This window comes from Dermacentor silvarum, chromosome 1, assembly GCF_013339745.2.
Source record: "Dermacentor silvarum isolate Dsil-2018 chromosome 1, BIME_Dsil_1.4, whole genome shotgun sequence".
NCBI classification, from domain to species: Eukaryota; Metazoa; Arthropoda; class Arachnida; order Ixodida; family Ixodidae; genus Dermacentor; species Dermacentor silvarum.
Genome location: NC_051154.1, coordinates 206,867,236 through 206,891,707, shown reverse-complemented (window position 1 = coordinate 206,891,707; position 24,472 = coordinate 206,867,236). Strand labels below are relative to the sequence as shown.

The 24,472-nt window shown below is 45.4% G+C and overlaps 2 protein-coding genes across 3 annotated transcripts in view; one reads left to right on the top strand and one right to left on the bottom strand.

The window, feature by feature from the left end:
* The window catches only part of LOC119436688 (60S ribosomal protein L28), a 420,941-nt gene that overhangs the window by 188,475 nt on the left and 207,994 nt on the right, over positions 1-24,472 (top strand). The window lies entirely within an intron of this gene.
* Positions 1-24,472, bottom strand: part of LOC119436691 (GTPase-activating protein and VPS9 domain-containing protein 1) — a 261,172-nt gene that overhangs the window by 215,917 nt on the left and 20,783 nt on the right. For both annotated transcript variants that reach the window (XM_037703656.2, XM_049659648.1), the window contains exons 3-5: positions 15,407-15,577; positions 10,332-10,568; positions 2,859-3,107 (exon numbers count right to left, since the gene is read on the bottom strand). In XM_037703656.2, the coding sequence (XP_037559584.1) occupies positions 2,859-3,107; positions 10,332-10,568; positions 15,407-15,577 (657 nt within the window). The remainder of the gene's footprint in view (positions 1-2,858; positions 3,108-10,331; positions 10,569-15,406; positions 15,578-24,472) is intronic.

Below are 24,472 nucleotides of genomic sequence, written 5' to 3'. Positions count from 1 at the left end.
TACTAGACGGATCTGATTTCAGAGCCCTGATCAAACTACGCAGTGCAAGCAACTCTTCGCCTGGCTTCAGTGATCAGCTAAAAGAAAAGCTTGATAAACTGATTCTTGTTGAGGACTGGGAATGTGAGGGTGTTATCACTAGAGACCGGATTTTAGGCAAATGCCTTTTTTTCCCCTTGCGCTCCTATTGCCCTATTTTGCTATATGAGCATGAATTAGAGGTTAAGAAGGCTTTTTATAGTGTTTTTATAGTGCCTATAAATGCCTATTTTGGCGTTTGTGCCTAAATGCCCATAAATGCCTATTTTCAATATCGGCGCCTATATGAACACTATTTAGCCTCAAGTTTCACTTTCGAGTGCAGTTAGATAACCATTATTCATGTTACCGGGCAACATTGATTGTTTGGAACTCTATGGTGTTCAACCTAGTCATCTAGTTCAACCAACTCTCGGAAAACAACCGCTAGCAGCAGTGAAATGGGACGCGCCGCGGTTGGAAAATGCGAAACCTCCGAGAGCCGTCAGGGAAAAGGAGAGTGAAGAGCAAATTAATTTTTTAAAATGTGATGTGCACGCGGCTTTTGTTTTGTTTGTAATTTACTTTTTAAGGTGTTCACTGCCGTCGAGCATTCCTTCTCAGCATACAAGATCATTGTCAGTGACAAGAGGAACAATTTTGAATCCAAAAATCTGGAGATGGTAGCTATTGTTTCCACAATCTTCACAGTGATTCTTAGACTACGTTCCGCGTGCTCTCCAAACAGATTTCTTCAAACATGTGCACTTCAAATGAGTGGAAGTGTATTTGGCAGCGTTGGGACGTTTTGCCTCTACAATTCCGATAATGTCATTGTATATGAGAAAATTTCCAGAGTTGTACCTAACAGTCCTCAAGTAAGATCATGTTAATTGCTTAATAAATTGTAGTCTCTCTTGCATTTATTATTTGTCTGTTTTTGTTGTGTCTTAATTTAATTGCATCAGGCAGACATAAAGTAGCGCTTTTTTTAATCAGCATTCCCAGCTTTCAAGTATTTTTTTTTCAGTATTTCAAGTATTTTTTATTTCAGTATTCAATATTTCAGTATTTTTCAATATTTTCAGTATTTTTTTTCAGTATTTTCAAGTATTGTTTCACTTTATGCAACGCTCGAGTGCAGTGGCCATTGAACATGAATATGAGCAGTGTGCTTGTTGAATTACGCCAAATGATCGTCATTAGTCCAGCAGTTTTATGAGACAATTGCACGGCTATCTTCAACTGTTGGCGCCTTTGTGCCACCATAAACAAGAACATTTCTTGTTTTCCTGCCGTAGATACAGGTCACGCACGTCTTCATTTGAAATCATTTGCATTTATGTAAAAATTTATTGTGCCTACATTTACGACTTCGGAGGCCAAAAACGTTGCTTTGCCTGCCTATTTTAGGCGCCTAAAACACACTTTTTTAATGCCTAAAGATCCGGCCTCTAGTTATCACAGTAAACGGAAATGATGCAGAGCAAGTCGTTGACTGCATACTCTACCATGTGGTTCGATTCTTGAGCCGAAAGTTGATGAAAGCCACCAGTTGCTATTCTTGCCGATCTACTTTTACCAATTAGGAAAACAACTCTGCTGAAGCATCCCTGACCAACACAAAGAGCAGAGGTGGACTGCTGCACCCAAACTTGAAGCTCATTGAGCTGTTGCGAACAGCTGAGGAGTACTTTGCAAAAAATGCAGACAATCAGTCTGTGTACTGGGAAACGGTGGAGCATGTGCTTGACACAAAGAGCATGACTTTTCCATGTGCACAGCACGAAGAAGAGATCATTCCACACATTCTGCACTATTTCTTAACAATGAGAATGAGGCAGCACTGCAAGGCCAAAACCATGAACTTGATGAAACAAGCTCAAGAGAAAAAAAAAGCTAGCAAAACTTTATTCATCCTGAATCTTGTTGCCAAGTTTACGGAATATACTAATTTTTGTTATGTTTCTTGGGAATGTAACAGTTTGTGCCATGCAATGTACAGTTTTTTGTACAGAATAAAGTATATGTTCAGCCCTTCTTTCAGCATACCATTCTCAACCTTCTATACGACAAGTATAAGAGCACTGTACACACCACCAGACTTACTTATAGTTGGGCATTTTTTTTTTCTAATATAAGAATGCCAATTGTTCCCTCGAAATGACAGATAAGGATAGAAAAATTATGCGCATTCAAGGGAAACATGAACACAAGGTATACTGCTTTAGGAGCTCCGCTGAATTTAACCGTGTGACATGCACTTCATCAAGCTGTACTGCCCACGGCTTACTGTACTGGTGCAAAGTATAGCTGCTATCGCCTCAACAACTAAGCGGAAGACTGCGCAGGGGTCGTGTGTCGAGCGAAGTTTGTAACCAAGCACATGTGTAAGCTCTGAGATGCAATGGTTCAAGGTGCTTTAGGAAAGTTTATATTTCTTTTGCTTAATTTGCTGAGACATTGGCTGGAGCAAATAGAAAATATGATCGATATACAGGCTTCAACATAACCTAGCTATCAGAGCTATTACAAAAACGCCAGTGAGAAATCAGCTGCACATCCACTTAGATAATCAGTCCGGTTACTGCAGAATCCCGGTGTATTCATCTATGTGCATACTTTTCTTCATACCCCGATATCAAGCGCAAAAAACGAGCAGCACTCAGCATTGACAACCTACGCAGCGTGAATCAGTGAGCCTCTAACGCTTTGCGCCACCTGTCGTCGGGAAACAGAAACAGCATAGGCGGCGAACATAATCTGCACACTGCGCCGGCGGCAGCAGTGTCATCACCTAACTTATTCTTACACCGTGGTATGGAGGTAGGAAAACTCACCAGTGTGGCTAATTGCACCTCTGAAGCTAGGAATGCAGCACGTGCCAGTTCCTCCTGCTGAAGAGATGTGGTGGTAGGCACAGATGCGGCCGCCTGGGAGCTCTGGCTTCCAGCAACCCCATCTCCCAAAAGCAGAGAGTCCAACAATGATGAGATGCAGTCTCTTGGAAAACGATCATAGAGGTCTGACAAACGTGGATCTGGACGTTCCCAGCTTGCTAGTGCCAGTACTTGGATGATCTGAGCTACCTGTAGGCATGTGCACAGTATGTTGTGAATAAATGTTTCCTCTAGCAAACTAAACCATAGCAAAATAAAATTTTCACAACAAAACATGGCTAATGGCCAAAACCCAAAGGATATCATGAATAATCAAATTTTCGCACACGCTAGCACAGGGCTCTCCCCCGAAAAATATCTTCTTCAATCAAGGGGTGGGAGAGAGGAGGCTATTTCTGATACAGTCAAACCTCGATATAATGAAGTTGTACTTGCAGCGAAAAAATTTGTTATATCACGGATTTCGTTATATCGAGGTTTCGTTAATTCAATAGAACTAAGATGAGGAAATAAAAATAGTTCATTACATCGCGAATTTTGCTAAATCAAGGTTTGTTATATCGAGGTTTGACTGTAGTCAAATTGGGGCTTATTTCAAGTGCAAATACTTTTTTATTATTATTTACATACCAACAGCAGTAATGTTCCTGCAGAAGTACTGCAATTAAAGTACCAAAAAATTTGCATACGTGTGTTAAACTACTGGAACATTCAAGACACTGAATTATATTACCAGACTTGTCAACCTTAAAATGTAAAAAATACTAGAACTGAAGCCAAGTATTAAAATTTTGCAAAAAATACGAAACATTACTTCCTTAGTCAAGACACTCAAAGTTTATTGAAAAGAAAATTTCCTGACTTTGTTCTGTAGGGACACTTCTCTATATTAACAAAAAAACTTATTTGCATCACAAAAAATGGAAATGTTCATGATGTTTATTCATAAATATACATGTAATAGCGGCCAACATTTCACCTGCCATTTTAGTGGTCACTCTATAGCCGGTAGGTCAGAAAAGGCGCAGTTTCGTCCAACAGGCAAAGCATCGATTGCGATAGCATATTAGTGAACAGCTATACGAAGTAAGGATAGCAGTTTTATCGGCCGTATAAACTTGCAAACATAGGCATACTAACTAAATGAACAAGCAAACATGAACGCATTTCACTTGATGACCGCGGAAACTCGGCTGTCAAAACGCTGGAGTGAGTAAGCGCAGCAGCAGCATAGAGTGAACTGACCTTCGTTCTGCCACTTGCATCAACAAGAACTATACCGCAATAACTCAGCAAAGAGCAGACTCTGTTCCCGCCGCAGATGGCTTTCAAGATACAGTGGCTGGGCGGGCGCGCACAGCATAAAATGCCCCCCCCCCCCCCCCCGCCCCCTCCCTACCCTACCCCTAGAGCTTTGCGGCCCAGGCGGGTGCGCGCGGCCGCTCGGGCTCAGGAGAATTGCACACGACTGGAAGACGGCGCGATTCCTTCGTGGCGCCAGATCCAGACCAAGGCACTTATTTCCCCATATCTGGCACATTTATTTCACCCTGGTCTCAATAATCCACAGTGTACCAGCTGCCAAGCGCCCCGGGCAGATCTTTTCCACTGTTTGTGGAGCTGCCCCAAGCCCATGGCGGTACAACCTATTCCCAACCCTTCCTTTTCCACGTGGGAGGCCGCTCTTCGGGCCACTTGCTCGGATGACCAGCTCTGGCTGGTGGACCGAGCCTGCCTAGAGATGTCGGCCAGGGGGCTCCCGGACATATAGGGGCCCAACCACATTTAAATAGATGAAATAAAGTTTTATCCATCCATCCATCCATCCTTCACGCCTCCCTCCCTTGTGTGTACGAGATTGAGCCGCAATAACTGGCTCACCCTCGCATGCTTTCACTCGCACATACAGCATACAGCGACGATTTTATCACCCTTGGACTTTATACGGACCCTCATGGCGACGGTAGAAATGCGCCTGGAGTGTCCATATAATTTCTATCGCAACAATAATTGAGCGGGTCCAAAAAATAGGGCTCTGAAAAATTGCACGATAACTACAGTTAAACCTCAACAGAACAAACTTCAATATAACGAAACTTTCGATGTAACAAAGTATATAAAGGGACAGACAATCACTCAACACATGAATAGAGATAACCCCGCTGATGGAAAGATTGCCTATCGTATTGGCTAAAATGAGCCCTGTTTTTCTCATTAAAAGTGGATTTATATTTTTACTTCTTCACTAAAAGCCACAAAAATTGACCTTTGGCACCCTACGTGGCAAAAACATGAAGATGCATAAGTGGCCCTATCACGTGACCTTCTACTAGTGTATGCGGTTCCTGGTCTCTTTATTAGCATTGAAATGCAGTATACTTTTTTCTATTATAAGTTTTTTCTAACTTACAAGCCTTCGTTTGTAGCGAGTAAGAAAGTGGCGCTGCCTTAGTCTTTGTTTTCAGTGCGTTGGCTTGGCTCGTCTATCAACAGAATAACGACACCGGGGGCCGGCCAACCATGACTAAGGCGTGTAGTTGGGGAAAAACGTGGTACAAATATGAGAAAGGTCTGTACACCAACACAAACGTATTGTACCAGCTTTTTATTTTCCAAAGTGGTTGAAAAGGTCCAAATGTAGGTGGCTAACCACAGTTGCACTCACTCCTGTGAAAGCAGAACGCTGAACGGCTTTCACAATTTGCGAGGCGGGCTATCGGCATCGCTCTCACTTCTCAGCATTGCTGGAGAAGGGAGACTCTCTCTTTTTTAGAGGCTGCTCAGATTAAAAAATTCTGCTTACAAGATATTCACGTGCTTTAGAAAGTAACTGCTACAGGTGTAAACACTACCCAGGATGAGCTTCGTGACACCGAAACTGAATAGCAATCGTTATTCTGAAAAGTTTGGTATTGTGGAGTTCGTAGCACTTTAGTTCGTAGCATTTTTACAATGAAACTACAGTTAAACCTGCGTATAACGAACCTTCATATAACGAATTCCTGGATATAACAAAGTTTCCTATTCCCCGCCGTTACTCCATAGAAGCACATGTATTTGAGACCTCTACCTAACGAAGTGGCAGCGGGAGACCCCCTCGAAATAACAAATTTTCCCCGCCGACAACCTAGGGATTTTGCCCCAAATTTTGTCATTTTTGTGCGAGCAGCAACCGGAAGCACCTTCTCCACCACGACGGAATGCGAAACGGCGGCGGCACGCTTGGCGTGCTCGAATTCACGGTGACTGCGAGGCGAGAGCAAGTGCACGTGTGCATGCGTGCGAGCGTGCGCAAGGCGGGCCTGCATCCCTCGACCCGGCGATCTTGCCGCCGTGGGCGTGACCTTTCCCCTCCCTTCATTCAAACCTGATCCCGCTGCTTGCTGCAGCTGGCCTAGCCCGACAAGCCGGCACTCTCTTTTTCCTGCTGATGTTGCCGAAGGAAAAAATAAGTTTTTTTTTTCAACACGCTGGCAGCGCCCCTCTTTGGTAACTGCGCAAGTCTCTGCCCTTCACTTGACTAACCTGACACTAGGTGACACTATATGATGCCACGACGCCATCGTGTCGCTCACTCTTCCAAACGTGTGTGTTTGGACTTTACACGAAACCTCAAAGCGACGTCCACGGTGACGGCACAAATGCGCTTCGCAATAAACTGTGCTGCTGCGCGGTTACCACTCCGATGGCGTCGTCGAGCACTGACAAAAGCGCGGCGACAGCAAATTCACACCCCCTACCGGCAGCTTCTCCACGTTACCGGGAACTAATCTCGAAGGCCATGCTTTTGCCCGTGGCAATCGGCAACAGCTGTACGAGCAGGAAATATGTCATGGTGGCCATGTTCTAAGTGAACTATCGCTGGCGACTGTCGTCCGGGCGTCGCAACTCGAGAATCGAACGTCTGTGCACATGAGATTTTGCCGATTTTGTGCCTGTGCGTGTAGAACAAGAAAAATAGTACGCATTAACCGTTTGGTGGGCAATGAGCGACTACGGCTTAAGCGGTCAGCCAATACATGGGGTTCAATGTAGGCTGGGTGGGCGAATCTTCGTGACTACGTTTAAACCGCAATTACGCATTACGCGAGTACGTGTTAACGAGGTTTGACTGTACTATCCTTACTTCGTATAGCTGTCTGCTAATTTGCTGTCGCAATCGATGCTTCGCCTTTTGGGTGAAAATGGGACTTTTTTTGTTCATTTAGTGTATTGGGAGTGAATCTTGAGCGATAGTACATACGGTAAGTGTTTCTTTTTCGAATTTTCGTGCCGAACCTGCATGTAACGAAATCCTCTTTATAACGAAGTTTTTGGGGAATTTGTCAATTTCGGTATATCCAGGTTTCACTGTATAAGCAGTCAGCAGGGTATCTCTGATAAGTTGGTTAATATGAAAAGTTTGTTGATGTGGTGTTTGTAGTAACGAGGTTTCCCTGTATTCTGGACACTTGTCAAAATCTCAAGGTCACGTAATACTGATTGGCTGAGAGCCTGCTCTCAACTAATCAGATGAGGCGACCTTGAGTTTGCAACAATATGGCAGATTTCAACAAGTATCCAGAATAGCACCCCCGTAAGTTGCATTTGCAGAAATAAAATCTTGCATTGTTGCATTGTGTGATTGCACTCGAACATCTGTTGTGTTGCCATTACAGTGGAATCTCGATGATACGATCACGGCTAATACGAATTTCCTGATGATACGAATTTTTCTGAGGTCCCGGCCGAGCCCCATTACTTTGCAACGTGCTAGAGAACGGTTGTTACGAATCGATTTTCGACCTGCGTCGGTTGATAGGAATAAACGCCGCCCCACCGACGGCCGTGAAAGAGAACAGCGAGCAGTCACGCGCGTTTTCCCTTTCTCTTTTGGTGCGGAGGCGGCGCCGGACAGCGTGGAAGCCGCGACTGAGCGCGAAGAGTTTGAAGCGGCGGCGCTTTTGTTGCTTTTGTGCTTTTCCTTTTGTCTCTTCGCTCGCTGCGGCGGCCGCTCTTCCCCACGCGCGACCACCGCAGCAAGCAAAGGCTTGTGCGGTCTATCGCTTCAACGGAAACTGAGCGGCGTAAGCACGGCACATACAAAGGTCAGAGCCGTGTGGAGATTGCTTTCAAGATACCGTGCGCGGGACAACACCGACAGCCGGCACAGGCGCAAAGTAGAAGAACGCATTTGTTGGCAGAGTAAAAGCCCCCCCCACTCCCTCCCTCCCGCGCTACCTTCCCGCTTTGCTCCTTTCGCGTGGGAGATTGCGTCGCCAGTTACCCTTGCGCTCGGTTGCAAGATACGCATTTGGTGATGTAGCACAGCGTCGCCACGCCCCCCTCCCCCTCCCTCACCCCCATGGCCTCTCGCGCCACGGAAGTTGCGTTTTCTCTCCGCTGTGTGTTCGCTCTCCGTGAAAGCGCGCATCCCCCGCGCGCTTTTACTGCCACATACGGCGCGCAGTGACGATTTTATCGCCTTTGGACTCATGCTCCACGTCTCATGCTCCTCCTCCGCATCGCCCTCGTTGATCTCCTCTCCCATCGGTGGGCGCACCTCATTGAGAAGCGCGCTCGCTATCGCCCTTGTCGGTGAAATTTTACCGCGGAAGCCGCATTATAACCGCTATTTTGTCTCACGCGGCTGCACAGTAAGCAGTATGCGTATACATGGAGTTCTGTGGGAGGGTAAACGGGAGTCGGAAAAGGCCACGTTGCAGCCAGTTCTTCACTATAAACGGTTACGTTATAAGTGATCTATACTGTAAATGCTTTTTACGTGCATGTGCCTGAGTGAGTTCACCTCTGACTCTTTAATTTAGCTAGTTTTAATTGTGTTTCGATGATACAAATTTCGGCTAATACGAATATTTTTCTTGACCCCGTGAGATTCGTATCATCGAGGTTCCACTGTATTCAGCATGTGCCTGTGCCACCGCCTCTCCTCCCCCTCTCCCTCCTCCATCCCCCCCCCTCCCCTGATCCTCAAATGTCACCTTCTAAAAAATTTTCTGGGGCGAACCCTGACGTGACCTGTCATTGCAATAACTGTTTAAGTGCTTTCGATCTCAAGATGGTGTTGCCAGTGCTGAAGTTCTTGTCTATAGTCTCCGGTATTCCATAAATGTATACAGACAAGCAAAACTGTTTTGCAAGATGCATTCATGAGTGTGAAAAGATTGAAGATACACAACATTAAATCTCTACATCAGCTCACATTTTGGTTTGAGTCTATCAGGGTGAATTGAAAACACAGGTCAGAAGGTCTCAGAGTTTGTCTTCTTTTTAATATGCAATTTTTAATATGTGCTTAAGCACTAATACCAGCAGCTAAAAGCAGCCATATTGCAATATGGATACACAACAAAATATTTGCCTTGAGGCACAATCTTTGATACCAAAAGTACATTCCAGCACCGAAAGAAAGATGATCAAATGACCTCACCCCCTTCTGTCCTAACATCCATCGCTTCAGTGTGGATGCACTAGCTACTAAAGTAACTGCTAGCAACAACATCCACACTAAATACATTTTCAGCCCCTACAGTTCTGTTAGCAAAATGTTACATGCACTGTGAGAAGGCAAATATTTCCCGTTCTCACAAGTGCCCTGTCTTTCCTCAACATCCTTTTAAATTACTCACATCTTTAAATCTTGATTTTACATTTGACTTGAAAACTACAAGGCACTTATGGATTTCTTAGCCTGTACTACCTCTCATTCCTGTCAGTGCTGAGTACAACTGTTAACAAAAACTGCCAAGGAAGAATGCGACTCATTTATACATTTCTCTTTTCATTCTAAGTGCCTGTAACAAGGCAAGCTTGTTGATTCTATTTGCTGTTATTACCATGACATCAAGCTCTGAAGAGGACTCAGTGCTGGATGAGAGCATATAAAACAATTTTTTTTTTTTTTTTGAACCAATGCAACAATGGTGCATGGTACAGCCTGTGTCAAACTTAACCTGAACCTGACTTAACTGCCTTTTTGCTTCTCCTACGGAGGGTGCTGGAGATTTCTGATTGGGGTGTTTTGACTGCGTTAGCTTAATGCATCTTTCTTCTAAAGTATTAAATGTCTGCTCCTTGAAGCCCACATTTGTTCAAATTAGGCCCCTAGAGCTGTTGTCTTCCTTGCTCAATTTAAGGGATGACGCGGGGCTCAGATCACAAAAATCACACAAAAAAAATTGTATAGGAAAACCACTTGTTTCAGTAAGTCTGAGGACAGCTGTACATGATTCTTTTAGCCTATTTTCACACAGAAGTTGTTAATTGTGTAACCGCATACCATTTATACTCACGATCTACATGAAGTTTATGTTCCAACATGCACAAAAAAAAAGCAAATTTTAAAACTTTTATGTGCCATTTAAAGAGTTGATATCACTGAGCCCCAAACTAAAGGCAATCAAGTGTGCTTGCCTGCATGAGGTTGAAGCGTGCAATAGGCGTTATATGCGTGTCGACAAGGCCGTGCAGCTCAGGACTGACCACAGCAGGGCAGATGAAAAAGGCAAAGACAAGGTCTGCGCAAACCACTCCTGCGCGAGGATCCTCACTAGCTCCATTACGAGTAAGTGTGGCATGCAGACGGCGCACAAGCCATGCCAACGGTGCTGGAAGCCAGGGCCATGAGCTGCGCAGGCCTTCCACAAAGCCCTGCAACATAAAACACATCAAAGAATTCATTAAAAACAAACTGAGAAAGTGTACGGAATAATCAAACTTCTAAAGCTTAATTCCCTATGCTGAACCTCAGTCCATAACATTTTGCGAGTGATTTAAGGAACCGTTCTTTGGCTCAGGCAAAAGTGACCAAAATTGCATAGTTGCTGTCCTGTGTAGCGAAAGGTTCTGTTGCACTTCCATGAATTACTCAAGAAATTAATCACTCTGGTGGCCTGAGCTAGAACTGGCATGAAGCAATTAGCTTGATGGTGACCGATAATGGCAGCAAACCCGATTTTACAAAAACAGTTTTTACGATTTTCTTCCCTTAATGAACAAGTCAAGATACTGCCACAGATATCTATGCTTTTCAATGTTTTGCTATCTTGAAAGATTGAAATCAACTTCCGCAGCCAGGAAGGGGGTGGTCAGATGTATAAAGAAATTGCAGCATTATGAAATTTTGAATAAGGTTTTAATTCACATCATAAAGAACAAATCTTAAAAATTTTTGGTTATGATTTACAGCATTTACGCGCATTAAAACCACAACTGTTCACTATACAAAGAGTGCTGACATACCACAGAAGTGCGAAAGTGAAATTTGTCAATGTGAGACTCGTGGACTTGGCGGATGATAGATTGCAGTCATTTTCTGCTTATCCACACTCTTTTTATCCATACTGATGTGTTTTGCTGTTGAGTAGATGTCTGCATGTTTCCATAGAGAAAGTCTTCAGAAACTGACAAGCTGCTGAAGCACAATTTCTGGCCTGGGCCTCCTTCCAGATAATTTCTGGAGATTCGGGCTGCCAAGGAACATTTTTACTCTGTTACACTGCCTTCCTACATGACGGACAAACCAAAAAATTCTGGCGTAGCCTGTCGAGGGAGTGGCACACCGTCTAGAAAATTACTGTTTCAAATGAAGCTACTGTCAAATGAAGCTACTGTTCAACCTGACATCATAGCAAGCAAACTCAACACATTTTATAAATCAATATTTACCAGGACTGCCTTTAACAGTTCCATGCCATGTTATCAGTTAGACAATCCAATGGTTGAGATATATTTCACTGAACAATAAATTTTTTGCCTCCAGTAGAAACTTGATGTAAAGAAGCCCTGTGGTCCTGATCTTACACCACAAATGCATTTTTGCAGAAACATGCTGGTTGGTTGTCACAGCACCACTGCACAATTTATAGGCGTCCTATGGAAACTCCAGGAATACCTGATGAGTGGCGACTCAATGCCTGTACACATATCTGGCTCTAAAGTCTAGACTCTAGTTAAATAACTATAGACCTGCTTTGTTAACATGTGGATGCTGTAAATCGTTTGAACATATACAGTCAAACCTCTATAACAAAGTTGTACTTGCAGCGAATAACTTCATTATATCACAAATTCGTTATATCGAGGTTTCGTTAATTCAAGAGAACTAAGATAGGGAAATAAAAATTGTTCGTTACATTGCGAATTTTGTTAAATCAGGTTCAATATATCGAGGTTTGACTGTATTACTTATGAGGCCATAGCATAGCATTAACAGAACAATAACCTATTATATCCTATTATACAGCCGGTCAGCATGGCTTCCATTTAAGTTTATCAACTATAACTAAATGCACTCAAATAACCCATGAGATAGCTAATGCAATAAATAACCGAAGCAAACTGAATGCCATTTTCCTAGATTTTTCAAAGGTCTTTGAAGTCGTTTCCCATTGGTATCTAAATAATAAACTAACTGCCATTAGTATACACGAGAACACAGTTCCATGGATAAAAAATTACCTTGAAAACAGAAAGCAGTGTGTCGCTTTGAACAATTGTGCATCTGATTACATTAAAGTTTTTCTGGTGTACCACCGAACTCGGCTCTGGCACCCCTCCTATTCCTAGTCTACAAGAATGATATTCAGTGCTGCTTTAATCCGTCTGTTCAAATGCGCTTATTTGATGATGATTGCATAGTGTACTCAACAATAAATACCAGAGAGGATGATCTAGTCAAGTTGGTGCAACAAATGGGGGATGAAACTTAATGCAGCAAAAACCCCCAGTATCTCAATCACTCATAAAAAAAAAAATGCACTTCAGTTTACGTACACTGCAGGCAATATCCCACTCAGAAAATGCAATGAAGTCACATATCTTGGGGTCACCCTTACAATGAAATTAAACTCGGAACCCTATATAAATAATATCTGTAACAAGGCCCAGGGGAAACTGCATTTCCTGAGAAGGAAACTTCAAAACACCCCTCCTAGTACAAAATTAAATGCGCACAGAACACTCATTAGACCTGCTTTAGAGTACGCTGACATAATTTGGACCCTGCACCAGAATTATTTAACAGAAAAACTAGAGCGCATACAGAGCCTAGCAGTGAGATTCATACATTCACAATACAGTCGAATCTCGATAATTCGAACTCGAAGGGGCCCGAAAATATGTTCGAATTAAAAGAAGTTCGAATTAAAAGAAGGACTTATTTTTGAAGTATTTGTGAACCATTTGTGAACGCATGAATGGTACGAGTCGTGAAATATTGCGGCACGCAAGCACATAGCGAGCGAGGGCCACGAAACTGCCCACATCGGCCAACGTGCGCTTCCCGATAGTGGCAGAAAACGAAAATTCAGGGAGTGGCCGGCGCCGGCACGGTGACAGGCGCGTGCGGAGACCGTCGAAGGTGAGGGAGGAGAGCGGCAGGGAAGCGGATTTGGCTTCAGCAACCCCGTCGCTTTGGTGGCTCCCCTCAGTCTCAACTCCTCATAGCTCCCTCACCTTCGACTGTCTACCGTGCGCGGCCGCCGCCGTGCCGGTGCCGCCACTCCCGCCAGCCCGGCGCCAGCTTAGCCCGCTCCCTGAAGTTTCGTTTTATGCGGTTGAAGCTATCGTTGGCCGGACTAGGCCACCGCCGTTGCTTCCTTCAGCGCCGCAGCTGCAGCGCTGGCTGAGACGTCGGCACGTACACGCGTGTTCCGGCGCGACGAAGCAACGGCGACCTTGCCATTTGAGAGAGTGAAATTTCCGTCACGGCTTTTTTTTTTTTCTTTGCCTTTTTTTTTCCATGCGGCGTTGAGGGGTCTCACCTAAGCTGTCGGAGCAATGCCGGTCGGAGGCGCCGCCATGTGATTTGGCGCACTGCAGAGATCATTGTCGGTGCGTGGTATGTTCGAATTAATCGTCACAAATGCTTTTGCGTTCGAATTACCAGGCGTTTTCGCCCATTGGAATACACATAACTTTGACGGGACCACAGCGTCAGTTCGAATAAACCGGAAGTTCGAATTAACGAGATTCGACTGTATTCGTGTCAAACGAGCATTACAGGGCATTGTGTGAAGGCTAATATCCAACAACTGGCTCAACACAGAATGGTTACTAGACTAAATATTTTACATTTACTTTATCATGGCTCCTATTGAATACCACAGGCAACTTACATTCATGCGCCATTCAGACATTCAATCCAAATGAATTGCCATAAATTAATACGTCAACATCCCAGTCATAACACTCACAAATGCTCAATATTTCCACACTCCATTTCCCATTGGAACATGCTGCCTGCTGATGTTGCAAACTGTACTTGTGTTGATGCATTCATTAACAGCATTCACAATTTAGAATTTGAATGGTAAAAAAAGGCGACTGGTGTTATCTGCATTGCATTTGTACCATTTGAAGCAACATAAACATCGTGAACCTTTCTTTCCTGTTGTACAAATCATTCCCGAGAGCAAAATGTGTTGCGAGCATATCTTTTGTGTTTTGGGGCAAGAATTTCTTTTCCTTTCCATTTTTTTCTAAACTGTATGTCATTCCATGTTGTATCCAACCCTGCACGGGCCAAAGTGAGCCAACAGTATCGTAAAATAAATAAAAATTAAAAAAAACTAAATTGAATTTATAGTCTGCAAGGTCATTGCTCCTTAACAAACAAAATACTTCCCGGCCATTGATGTCCACCTGGAATTGCATCAAGACTACTAACTACACAGTACTGCTCAGACACAGAACCTACTTTTGTTTTCAATGTTGGTGGTTCTGCACTTCTAGTACAACTTGCTTCTATAGAACCCACAAACCCCTTCGCTGTTTGTTGTTCGCTGCCATTTTATCAGCTAATAAGGGGTAGAGGGAATGGAGCTCAACTGCTGAAGCTGCACGGTTGGCTAGAAGGGACACCATAGTGGAGAGGTTGGTAAACTTTGACCACCTGCTGTTCTTTAACATGCACTCAAAGCATGGTACACATGCATTCTTGCATTCCACCCCTACTGGAAAGCGGCTGACATGACTGGCACCTTGCGCTCAGCAAGAGAGTGCTAGGGCCACTCAGCTACCACAGTGGGTGGCTAAATAGGGGTCTAACAGCTCACCCGTGATTAGAAACCACTGCTCTAGAGCATTTGGATTTTAGGGGCCAGGTAATGCAATGATTCCAGAGCAATTCTTGTCTTTTTCATTCTTTGTCAGTGATCTTGGTGGCACACCACCAGAACCGACTGGTCATGCAGATGATTAGAAATAGAATTGAGTTAATAGAACCATTACATTATACCAGCCCAGGCTTAAGACAATTGAAGCCTTACGCCTCATGAGACAAGAGAGTCGAGCTTATCTAATGATTTGTCATTCTAAAGCTCTGAAAAGCAGCGAGCATCCTTTTTTTTAATTGCTGGAAATACAGGCACTTTTCAAGCCTCACAAAAGCCATCTTTTATCATTTCATTATTCAGAAAGTGGCGGCAATGGTAACAACGTTTTGCTTCGGGTCAAGCTGAACCAATGTGCCCTCTGTTCTCACTCACCTGAGCAAGCCGTACCAGCCGATCAATTGTCCAAGCTCTGTAATCCCCTAGACGGCGTGCATAGTCAGGAGAATCCTTGGCACCAAAATGACGAAGCCTTTCTTCAGGTGGAAACCGCACCACAGCTTTGCTTGGATCAATGTCCAAGTACAGGTCATCGTCCACTAGCACCTGATGACCAAAAAAAAAACAATTTTCGGTGAGGCTCTTAAGCTTCTGCCTCATGCACGCCAAAGCCAATAAATGAAGGCATTGATTCGCTTTTTACTGAAAGTGAACACTGGGATCTGCCAGTGCATGAATAGTGGTCAATGTAATCATGGACTACTTATTACTTCATTTTAATAAGCCTTCTTTGACTCTTTCCCCAACTTTGTGGGTGCTGGCTGTTACTGTCTGGGTGCTGGCTGTTACTAACAACTTGGGCCCCTGGGTATGCGCCACTTGGTATGTTCCCAAACAAACAACTTGCTGCTGGCTGCTGTCTTGCTGTGTAGACAACTTCGAACAATGGGTGTGTGCCCGAATAGGCAACTTGGGCCACTGCAACTGGGTATGTGCCACTATGACACAAGGGTTATAAAAGCCTTAAATGTATTTAGATACGTATCATACTTTTCTGTGCCAAACACCTTTCATCCACATTTCTCCCTTGACAAGCACCACACGTCCTCCTAACACAGACAGCTAATAGAATTATAGGGTTTTTACGTGCCAAAACCACCATCTGATTATGAAGCACGCCGTAGTGGGGGACTCCGGAATAATTTGGACCACCTGGAGTTCTTTAACGTGCCCCTAAATCTAAGTACACGGGTGTTTTCTGCATTTCGTCCCCATCGAAATGCGGCCGGCGTGGCCAGGATTTGATCCTGTGACCTCGTGCTTAGCAGCCCAACACCATAACCACTAAGCAACCACGGCGGGTACAGACAGCTAATAGCTACAAGCAATGAGGCTGTGCTTGTGCCATCAACCACTCTGCTAACTCACTAACGTAAACAAGTTCCACAATTTCTATTACAACAGTGAAATTGAATCTGAGTGTTCTCTCTCAGAATTGGTACGTGCCTGTCATGAGCGGCCTCACGTAGTGAGAAACACAAAATTCGCAAACGTCTGTACAAGCCAGGTATCAGAGTATGGGCCTCGGCGGTTAGGGGCAAGGTGCAAGTTGTGCAAGATGAGGCCCTGGCAAATTCTTGGAATCTCACGAACTCCAGAGGGTGTTTCAGCGAACACTTCCAAAAAATTTTTTTAATTGCCTGTCGCAGATAGCACAATTCTGGTCCATGAGCTGGTCTACTCGAAGAGGCAGACATAACTTGCACAAAACCTCAAATGCATAAGCGACTAATTAACAATTTACTAATTACAATAATTCACTAATTAGGTTTTCAACTATTTGCCTTAAAGCACATAGTGCAATTTGCAAATTCTAGCAAGCTGAGACTGCAAAGCATGTCCACTTGAAAAGAATTGTGTGGATGACACCATTTACAAGATATGCGCCGTCAAACTTGCGGTAAGAATGCACTGTCGTTCCACTTACTTTCTTAACAAAATGCTGTTTTAAGCATTGACATACAAAAGTAACTGGAACAGAAATGCATTTCTCCGCAAAGTTCGGGAATTAATATCTCGAAACTGTGTCATCCTGAGAATTCGTTCCAAGTGGATCCACCTTGCGAACTGCCCGGTGTTGTGTCTGGTGGTCCTTCAGGACAAAGAGGCCTCACCGACAGACGTGAAACTGTGGAGTGCTCTTCTCGCTTGTCGTTTCTCGCGGCCAAGGAGTGCGTCACTAAAATGGCAACGTCGCTCTTGGTGTGTTTCCGTGAAGCACTAGCACCTACCCGAACTACGACGAGGCCCGGCGCCGACTATCACGCACAAACCAGGAGCCCCTTCCGAGACAACAGCCACCACCCTCCCTGGAAAGGGTGGCTTCCGCGAAATGACCGTCACGGAGAGGCGACTAATTCTTGCAAGGGGCCAGCATAGAGCATTCCCGTGGGAACCACATCAACATTTGGTTCCCAAGGTGTCACCCGTTGCCTGGTGTGCGAGGGCGATCACGCAACATTGGAGGTGGAGCCCGGTGGAACGGAGACACATCATGGGCGGGATATGGCAAACTGGTCGAAGATGGTCATTGGCTAGGAAGAACTAAAGTGCATTCCCTCGTCGAGTGAAAGAGGGAAACGAAAGGGATAAAAAGCGGGACTTGAGTGTTGTGGGGTCGCTCTGAGATGTAAAAGCTAAGACATGCAAAGACCTTAGCATGTAAACGGCTCTGAAAGTCATGGAGCCCTTCATGTAAAATATGTACATTTGTATATAAAACCGTTTTCTGATTTCACTGGAACTCTTTTTCTCCCGGCACCTGGCATGGCACCATCCATGAAACCTTCAAGCCGCTCGGACCCTCGGACTTCGCAACACCGCCTAAAATTTGTAAATTGTAATATGTGCCATAAGGTAATTAGTTAAAAAGTTATTTAGTAAATTTTTCATTAATCAGTCGATTATGCATTTAAATTTTTTGTGCAAGTTATGTCCGCCTCTTCAAGTAGACCAGCTCATGAATTGGGCTATCTGCTATAGGCAATAAAAGAAAATTTTGAAAATGTTTGCTGAAACACTTGGTATACTTTAAGTATTGCAAACTGTTTTGTATTTACTTTGCTTTCTGGCTATACTTTCGCTTTCTAATTTTTTTCCTATTCTGTTTCCTTTTTATTTCACCCTTTCTGCTGGCCAATTTTCAAGTGTCAGCTGTCAGTTACAATACAGCCAGCAGAATTCTCCTCTTCCATTTTTTCATCTATCAACCACAAATAATAGTCACTTCTTCCCGAACCAAACATGCAAGCTGTCGTGGACACACAGCCAGGCACATGCACGATGCTCCGTGTGTGTGAGGCCTCTCTTTAATACTATTTGACTACAAGACAGACAGTCATTGCTTTCATGCAGTGCATGTTCAAAACACCGAAGAATCTCAGGGGTTTGTCTGACGATGTATCACTGGCAAAAACAACATAAGAGTCACCCCTACTGAACCTACTATAGTAAACAAAGATATCCAACTGTGCTTTTTTTTTTAAGCTCTTTCTTTACCTGCACAAAAATGTGCTCTATTTCAGTGGTTTAATGCTTTAGCAACCTACCAGAACAAATGTTAGTCACAAGAACCCGTGTTTCAGCAAAGACTGAGTATTTCTTTGAGAAATATCAGTGTTCATCACACTTTTCCGACCGATTCTTCTTATACAGAAAATAGTGCTATGTAGTTATATTAAGCTTTTTTAGCATCTATTTCAAAACTGCAATAATCTATAGCCATGTGGAAGCACACCATGGTTTTATTCGCACAATGCATGGTTGGCCACTGGCATACAAAAAAAACACCGCCCAAGCACTCTGTACAGATGGTTAACCAGCAAAACTGAAACGTGCGGCCCCGGTGTTTAGCAGTGGGTTAATCCCGACCCTGTATTGAAGCATTTCTCAATTATTGGTTACATGTTTGTGTTTCTAGTGGAGTGCAAACGCCAATGGCAGGCGGATGCTGCTAATCACGACACCGAGCTAACTCGAGATATTGAACGCATGCGACAACAGCGAGTCGAGGAGGCAGCGTTGCGGGCAGAGCAGCATCAACGTGGCAATGGCGGGAACGCATTCGCCGGGGCCAACGCCCGATTTCGGTGGGAGTTTCTCAAGCGGCACTTTGGCTTCGGCTGCGACGATACACCCACGTTGAAATCGCGAAATGGAACGCAAGCACCAATGACGGGCAGATGCTGCTAACCACGACGCCGAGCTAACTCGAGATATCGAACGCATGCGTCAACGGCGAGGCGAGGAGCCGGCGTTGCAGGCAGAGCAAGTACGACGCAGAGAACAACGTCACTAATGGCGCTGCCAATAGCGCGTGCGCTTGGGTGCAACGTAGAGAACAACGTAACTGGCGGCGCAGCCAATGGAGACGTTTAGCGAAACATGGGACGAACACTTTTTCGTTTGGCCTAACCCAATACAGCTTTCGCTGTAACATACCGAAAACGAGAGCACAATAGAATGAAGTGCAAAAGACAAGACCCCCAACTCATTTCTGCATACTAATCGCTTTGGCATAGCAAAAGCTTTATGCCAGCTTTTGTAATTTTGCATCACCCTTGGTTTCTACCTTTCATGAAATGTGTGCACATTGGCTGTGCATCTACACCATCAATTTCTAACTTGAGACCAAAAGGCCAATAATTGAGCTCTGCAGCCCTATTGATTCCGACGCACAGCACTTTGCACCCAAGCTAGCTGCAGGTTAAGGCCTCGCATTTATATAAGACATTGAAGTCAGCTTTTGCTCACAGTATGAATTACAGCTATTGTGGCGTGCCTAGGTTGATGTTATGAATGTGATGCGCAGCATATGACACATTCATACCTGGCAACCTGTAGACACAATCCCACATACCCAGCAGTTAGAACTCCAGCAGTCTGGCGGAAACTGAGGGGGGCTGTATCCCAGGGACGCCGGAAACACAGGGGACCTCGAGAGAAGGGAGCCAACCAGGGCGAGCAATGTATTGGTTTCCCCAACATGCAAGGTGGTCGGACGGAGCAAAAATGGGGAGAATTCGTGAAGGCAATGCGGGAGGAAAAGTTTGCACTGTTCACAGTCATGGAGAGTCATCTGCACGACCAGGAGGTTCCGCCATGTGAATCCAGTTTTGTCTGGGAGGGGTGCAACAGACAGAGCAGTGAGCGCCGAGGAGGTGGAATTGAGTGCATGTGGGAAACCACACAACGGTGGACGAGGCTGCGGGAGGGATATTCTGAGCAAATGTGGTTGGCCGGAAACATAGCGGGTCCACAGGTCGTGGTGGCCGTTCTGTACATGTGGACTGGAGGACAGAAAGAGAAAAATACAGAAATATGCCGCTGTCTCACCAAAGATATAGAGGACTTTCGCCAGGGAGCAGTCACCATAGTTGTGGGGGGACTTCAATGCACACGTGGAGAACCTGGACGGCCACACAGATGCCAATGGTAGGCTGCTCCTGGACCCAGCAGAATCAGCTGGACTGGTGATCACCAATTTGACGGAGAAGTGCGGTGGGGCAACGACCTGGTCCATGCACGATCACCAGTCCAGCATAAATTACTGCCTCATGACCGAACCACTGTACGAAGGCCTCAACCGGATGGTGGTAGACAAAGATGGAGTAGACAACCTGGCAAGTGACCACAACCGACTACGCCTGGTTTTACAAACCGGCTTTCGGCAAAATCAACAGCAACCCTCAGTGGCTGTTACTCGCCCAAATGAAGAGGCCCTACTTGAGATGGCAGCCAAGCTGGAGACGAAGGCCGATATTCTGGAATCCTACGATCACCTGGTTTCAGAAATGAAAGAGGCCATGAGGCAGTGGGCTCAGCAGGCACGAAGTCGGCGTGGACTTACGCCATAGTGGAGCAGAGAAGTGGCAGAAGCTATACAATGCAGGCAAGAAGCGAGCCATGCTCACAGGCATCTGAGCAAATACGGGGATCCAGAAGCTGTTCTGGTTACCTGGGAGACTTTCAGGAGGCTGAAACAGGATGCAGCTATGCTGGTGCAGGGACGTGTTCGGGGCATGAACAGGAAGTTCATGGAGGATTTGAAGACAGCAGGAAGGCAGGCACCACAGCGCTTCTAGCAATACATACAGAAATCTAACCAACAAATATCCAACGTGACACTGCGGGGGTCACAGGACGGGGAGGAAGTGATAGGAGAGGAATGTATCCCATTGCTGGAGCAGTGGCTGCGATCACTGCAACGGCAGGGTGCCTCAGACACCCTGTCGGAAGACATGGCTGGCTCATATGTGCGGCTTACACCTGAAGAACAAGCCGACGCCGATCTACGGTTGGCACCAACTGAGCGAGAATTTCAGAGAGCACTGAGCAGGGTGGATGCAGGGACAGCAGCAGGGTGTGACGAGATACTGATGAGCCTGATAAAGACGCCGGGTCCCCAAGCACAGGCGAGGGTCGAGGAGTTTGTGGCGGAGGCGTTGGGATCGGCGGAGGTACCTGAGGATTGGAAGAGGAGCACGCTGAGACCTCTGTGCAAAGGATCAGGTGATAAATGAGACCTCACGAACTACATACCGATCGCCATAACCCCGGTCCTATATCGAGTGACCATGCAAGTGGTGAAGGAACGACTCTAGCGATGGGAATCCTTGGGGAGCTTCAGATGGGTTTCCGGCAGGGACGTCGCATAGAGGACAGGCTCTTTGTCATCACGCAAAGCACTGAGCTGGCGCTTCATGGCGGGGACCCATTGTATGTGGCTTTCCTGGACATAGCTAAGGCCTATGATTGTGTGGACCGGGAGATCCTCTGGAGGATACTGACAGAGAAGGGCCTGGCTGACGAGGATCGCGCACTGCTTCAGGCCATCTACAGCGACGTGGTGGCAGAGGTAGAGCGGGATGGCCATAAGACTGCACAGGTAGAAATGCCTCAAGGCCTCTTGCAGGGTTGTCCACTGTCCCCACTCCTGTTTATGGTGTATGTTGCAGGGGTGGTCCAACATCTCGAGGCCTTGGATTGTGGCTTCACTTTCAGGCACAGGGAAAGCGGGCAACTGGTGCAGGGACGGATTCCAGCGCTGGTGTATGCCGACGATTTTGCATTCCTTGCAGGCTCGCCAGAAGAGCTGCAGAAATTCTTAGACATATGTGGCCGGGAGATGGGGTGACTGCGACTGAGGTTCAGCTCCACAAAGTGTGTGGTGTTGGTTTGGGGGGCACAAGATGCACGGCTCGACACAACATGGAGCCTACAGGGCAACCCAATCCTTGGGAGCACCAGCATAAAATATTTGGGCATCAGACTGACAACGAGCTCAGACTACCTCTCGGCATATGAGAGAGAGATGAGAGGCAAAGCAGCCAGGTATAAGGGAGTCCTGTGCCAGAGATCCTTGTGGTCCTACAGTAGATATGAGGTGATGCGAGCGCTGTGGAAGATGATAACAGTGCCGGGCCTTATCTATGCTAACGCTGTACTATGCCTCTCCTCGGGAGTGCGGGAGTTCGTGGAGAGGCCCCAGAGAGAGATACGCAGACTGGCGCTGGTAGTGCACAAGCTCACACTCGTGGAGGCGATACAGGGGGAGATGGGATGGTCCTCCTTCACTGCAAGAGAGGCGGTGGCAAAGGCGACATACGAGAATTTTAATTAATTAATTCAGGTTTAATGGCGCAAAAGCGACAAAGGCCATGCTGCGCCAGACACAAGGTAATAAGAAATGAAATGTTAGTGTAGCGAGAATTGCGTTACCTTATATTTTATGTAATAAACCGGCTTCAACTAAAAACTTGAACAAGTCAGTGAATGGCACTAGCGGATCATCTCCCAATAGTAAGGCGGGGTGTAAAGGTATGTGTAAGTTATACAGATTCTGCAGAATTTTCCGTCTGTGTGTTTCTATATGTGGACATGTCATAACAATGTGTATTACTGTGAGAGGTTCATGACACTTATCGCAGGTTGGCGGATCTTCTTTTCTAAGTAAGAAGTTGTGTGTCAGATGTGTGTGCCCTATTCGAAGTCGACATAGGATCACCTCGTAGAACCGTTGCTGGTGACTGCACGATTTCCACTCGCCAAGCAGGGGTTTGGTTATGTGTAACTTGTTATTAATGCAGGAGTCCCATTCTTGTTGCCATTTTGATGTCAGGGCTTTGCGAATTGCTCGTATGCTGTCTTTGTATGGAAGTTTTGTGTGTGTTAGGTCTTTGTGCGCTGCCATGGCCGCGCATCTATCTGCTGATTCGTTCCCTGGTATCCCAACATGGCTAGGGACCCAGCAGAATCGTATGGTTCGTCCGTATTTACTATTAAGCACCATGTTTAAGATATCGCCAAGCAGCGGTTCACAGTCGGATTTTAAATTTAAAGCTCTGAGTGCACTCAACGAATCGGTGTAAATGACAGCACTCTTCTGTTTGTCTGTGATAACTTTGTTTACTGCCGTCCATATAGCCATAACTTCGGCGGTAAAGACTGAAGCAGAATTATGTATTCGGATGCTATTTTCCCAATTTTCCGTTACGGTTCCCACACCCACGTATTCTTGTGTTTTAGAACCACCTGTGTAAAATTCTGTGTGATCTTTATCTTTTTGTTGAATAGTGCGGAACTCTTGCATTATGTGTTCGTGTGGGGTGTCCTTTTTCTTTAAGTGGGTTAGTGTCCAATCACATAGTTGTGTGCAATCGCACCATGGGGCCAGTCTTTGCGGCCTTTCAGCAACCTGCAGGACCTCATGAGGAATGTTATAAATCTGACAGTAATCCTCGTGTCGTAAGACAAGTGGCCGTATCATGTTCGGTTTGTTTGTGTAGTGTAACCGAGAGTTGCATTCTGTTACGATTTTGTAGCATATATGTTGTGGTGTTGACCGAATTCTCAGTACATAGGAGAGGGTTAGTAGTGCTCTGCGATGCTGTAGGGAAGGCTCATTGCAGTCAACGTATAGACTTAGGACAGGCGATGTTCTGTAGGCACCGCTCGCCAATCGTAGGCCAAGATTGTGAATTGGATCAAGTCGTTTAATGTAGGATTGCCTGGCTGCACCATAAACTACACTACCGTAGTCGAGAATGCTACGCACAAGGGACCGGTAAATACGTAGTAGGCATATTCGATCAGATCCCCAGTGCTTGTGCGATAACACTTTGAGAATATTTAATGCTTTATTTGCCTTAATTTTTGTTGTGTTAATGTGGGCTAGGAAGTTCAGTTTTGTGTCAAATGTTACGCCTAAGAATTTGTACTCTCGTTTGACCGGTAGTGTTGCGCCATCCAGTGTCAGAACTGGATCGCAATGTAAGCCACGCTTCTGGGAAAACAGCACTGTAACGGTTTTGTGGGTTGAAAAGCGGAAACCATTTTTGTCGGCCCACTGTGTGAGATTATTTATTGTTATTTGTAGCTGTCTTTCGCAGGTGGATAGGTTTGAGGCGCGGCAAGCCACTTGCAAATCATCGACATATATTG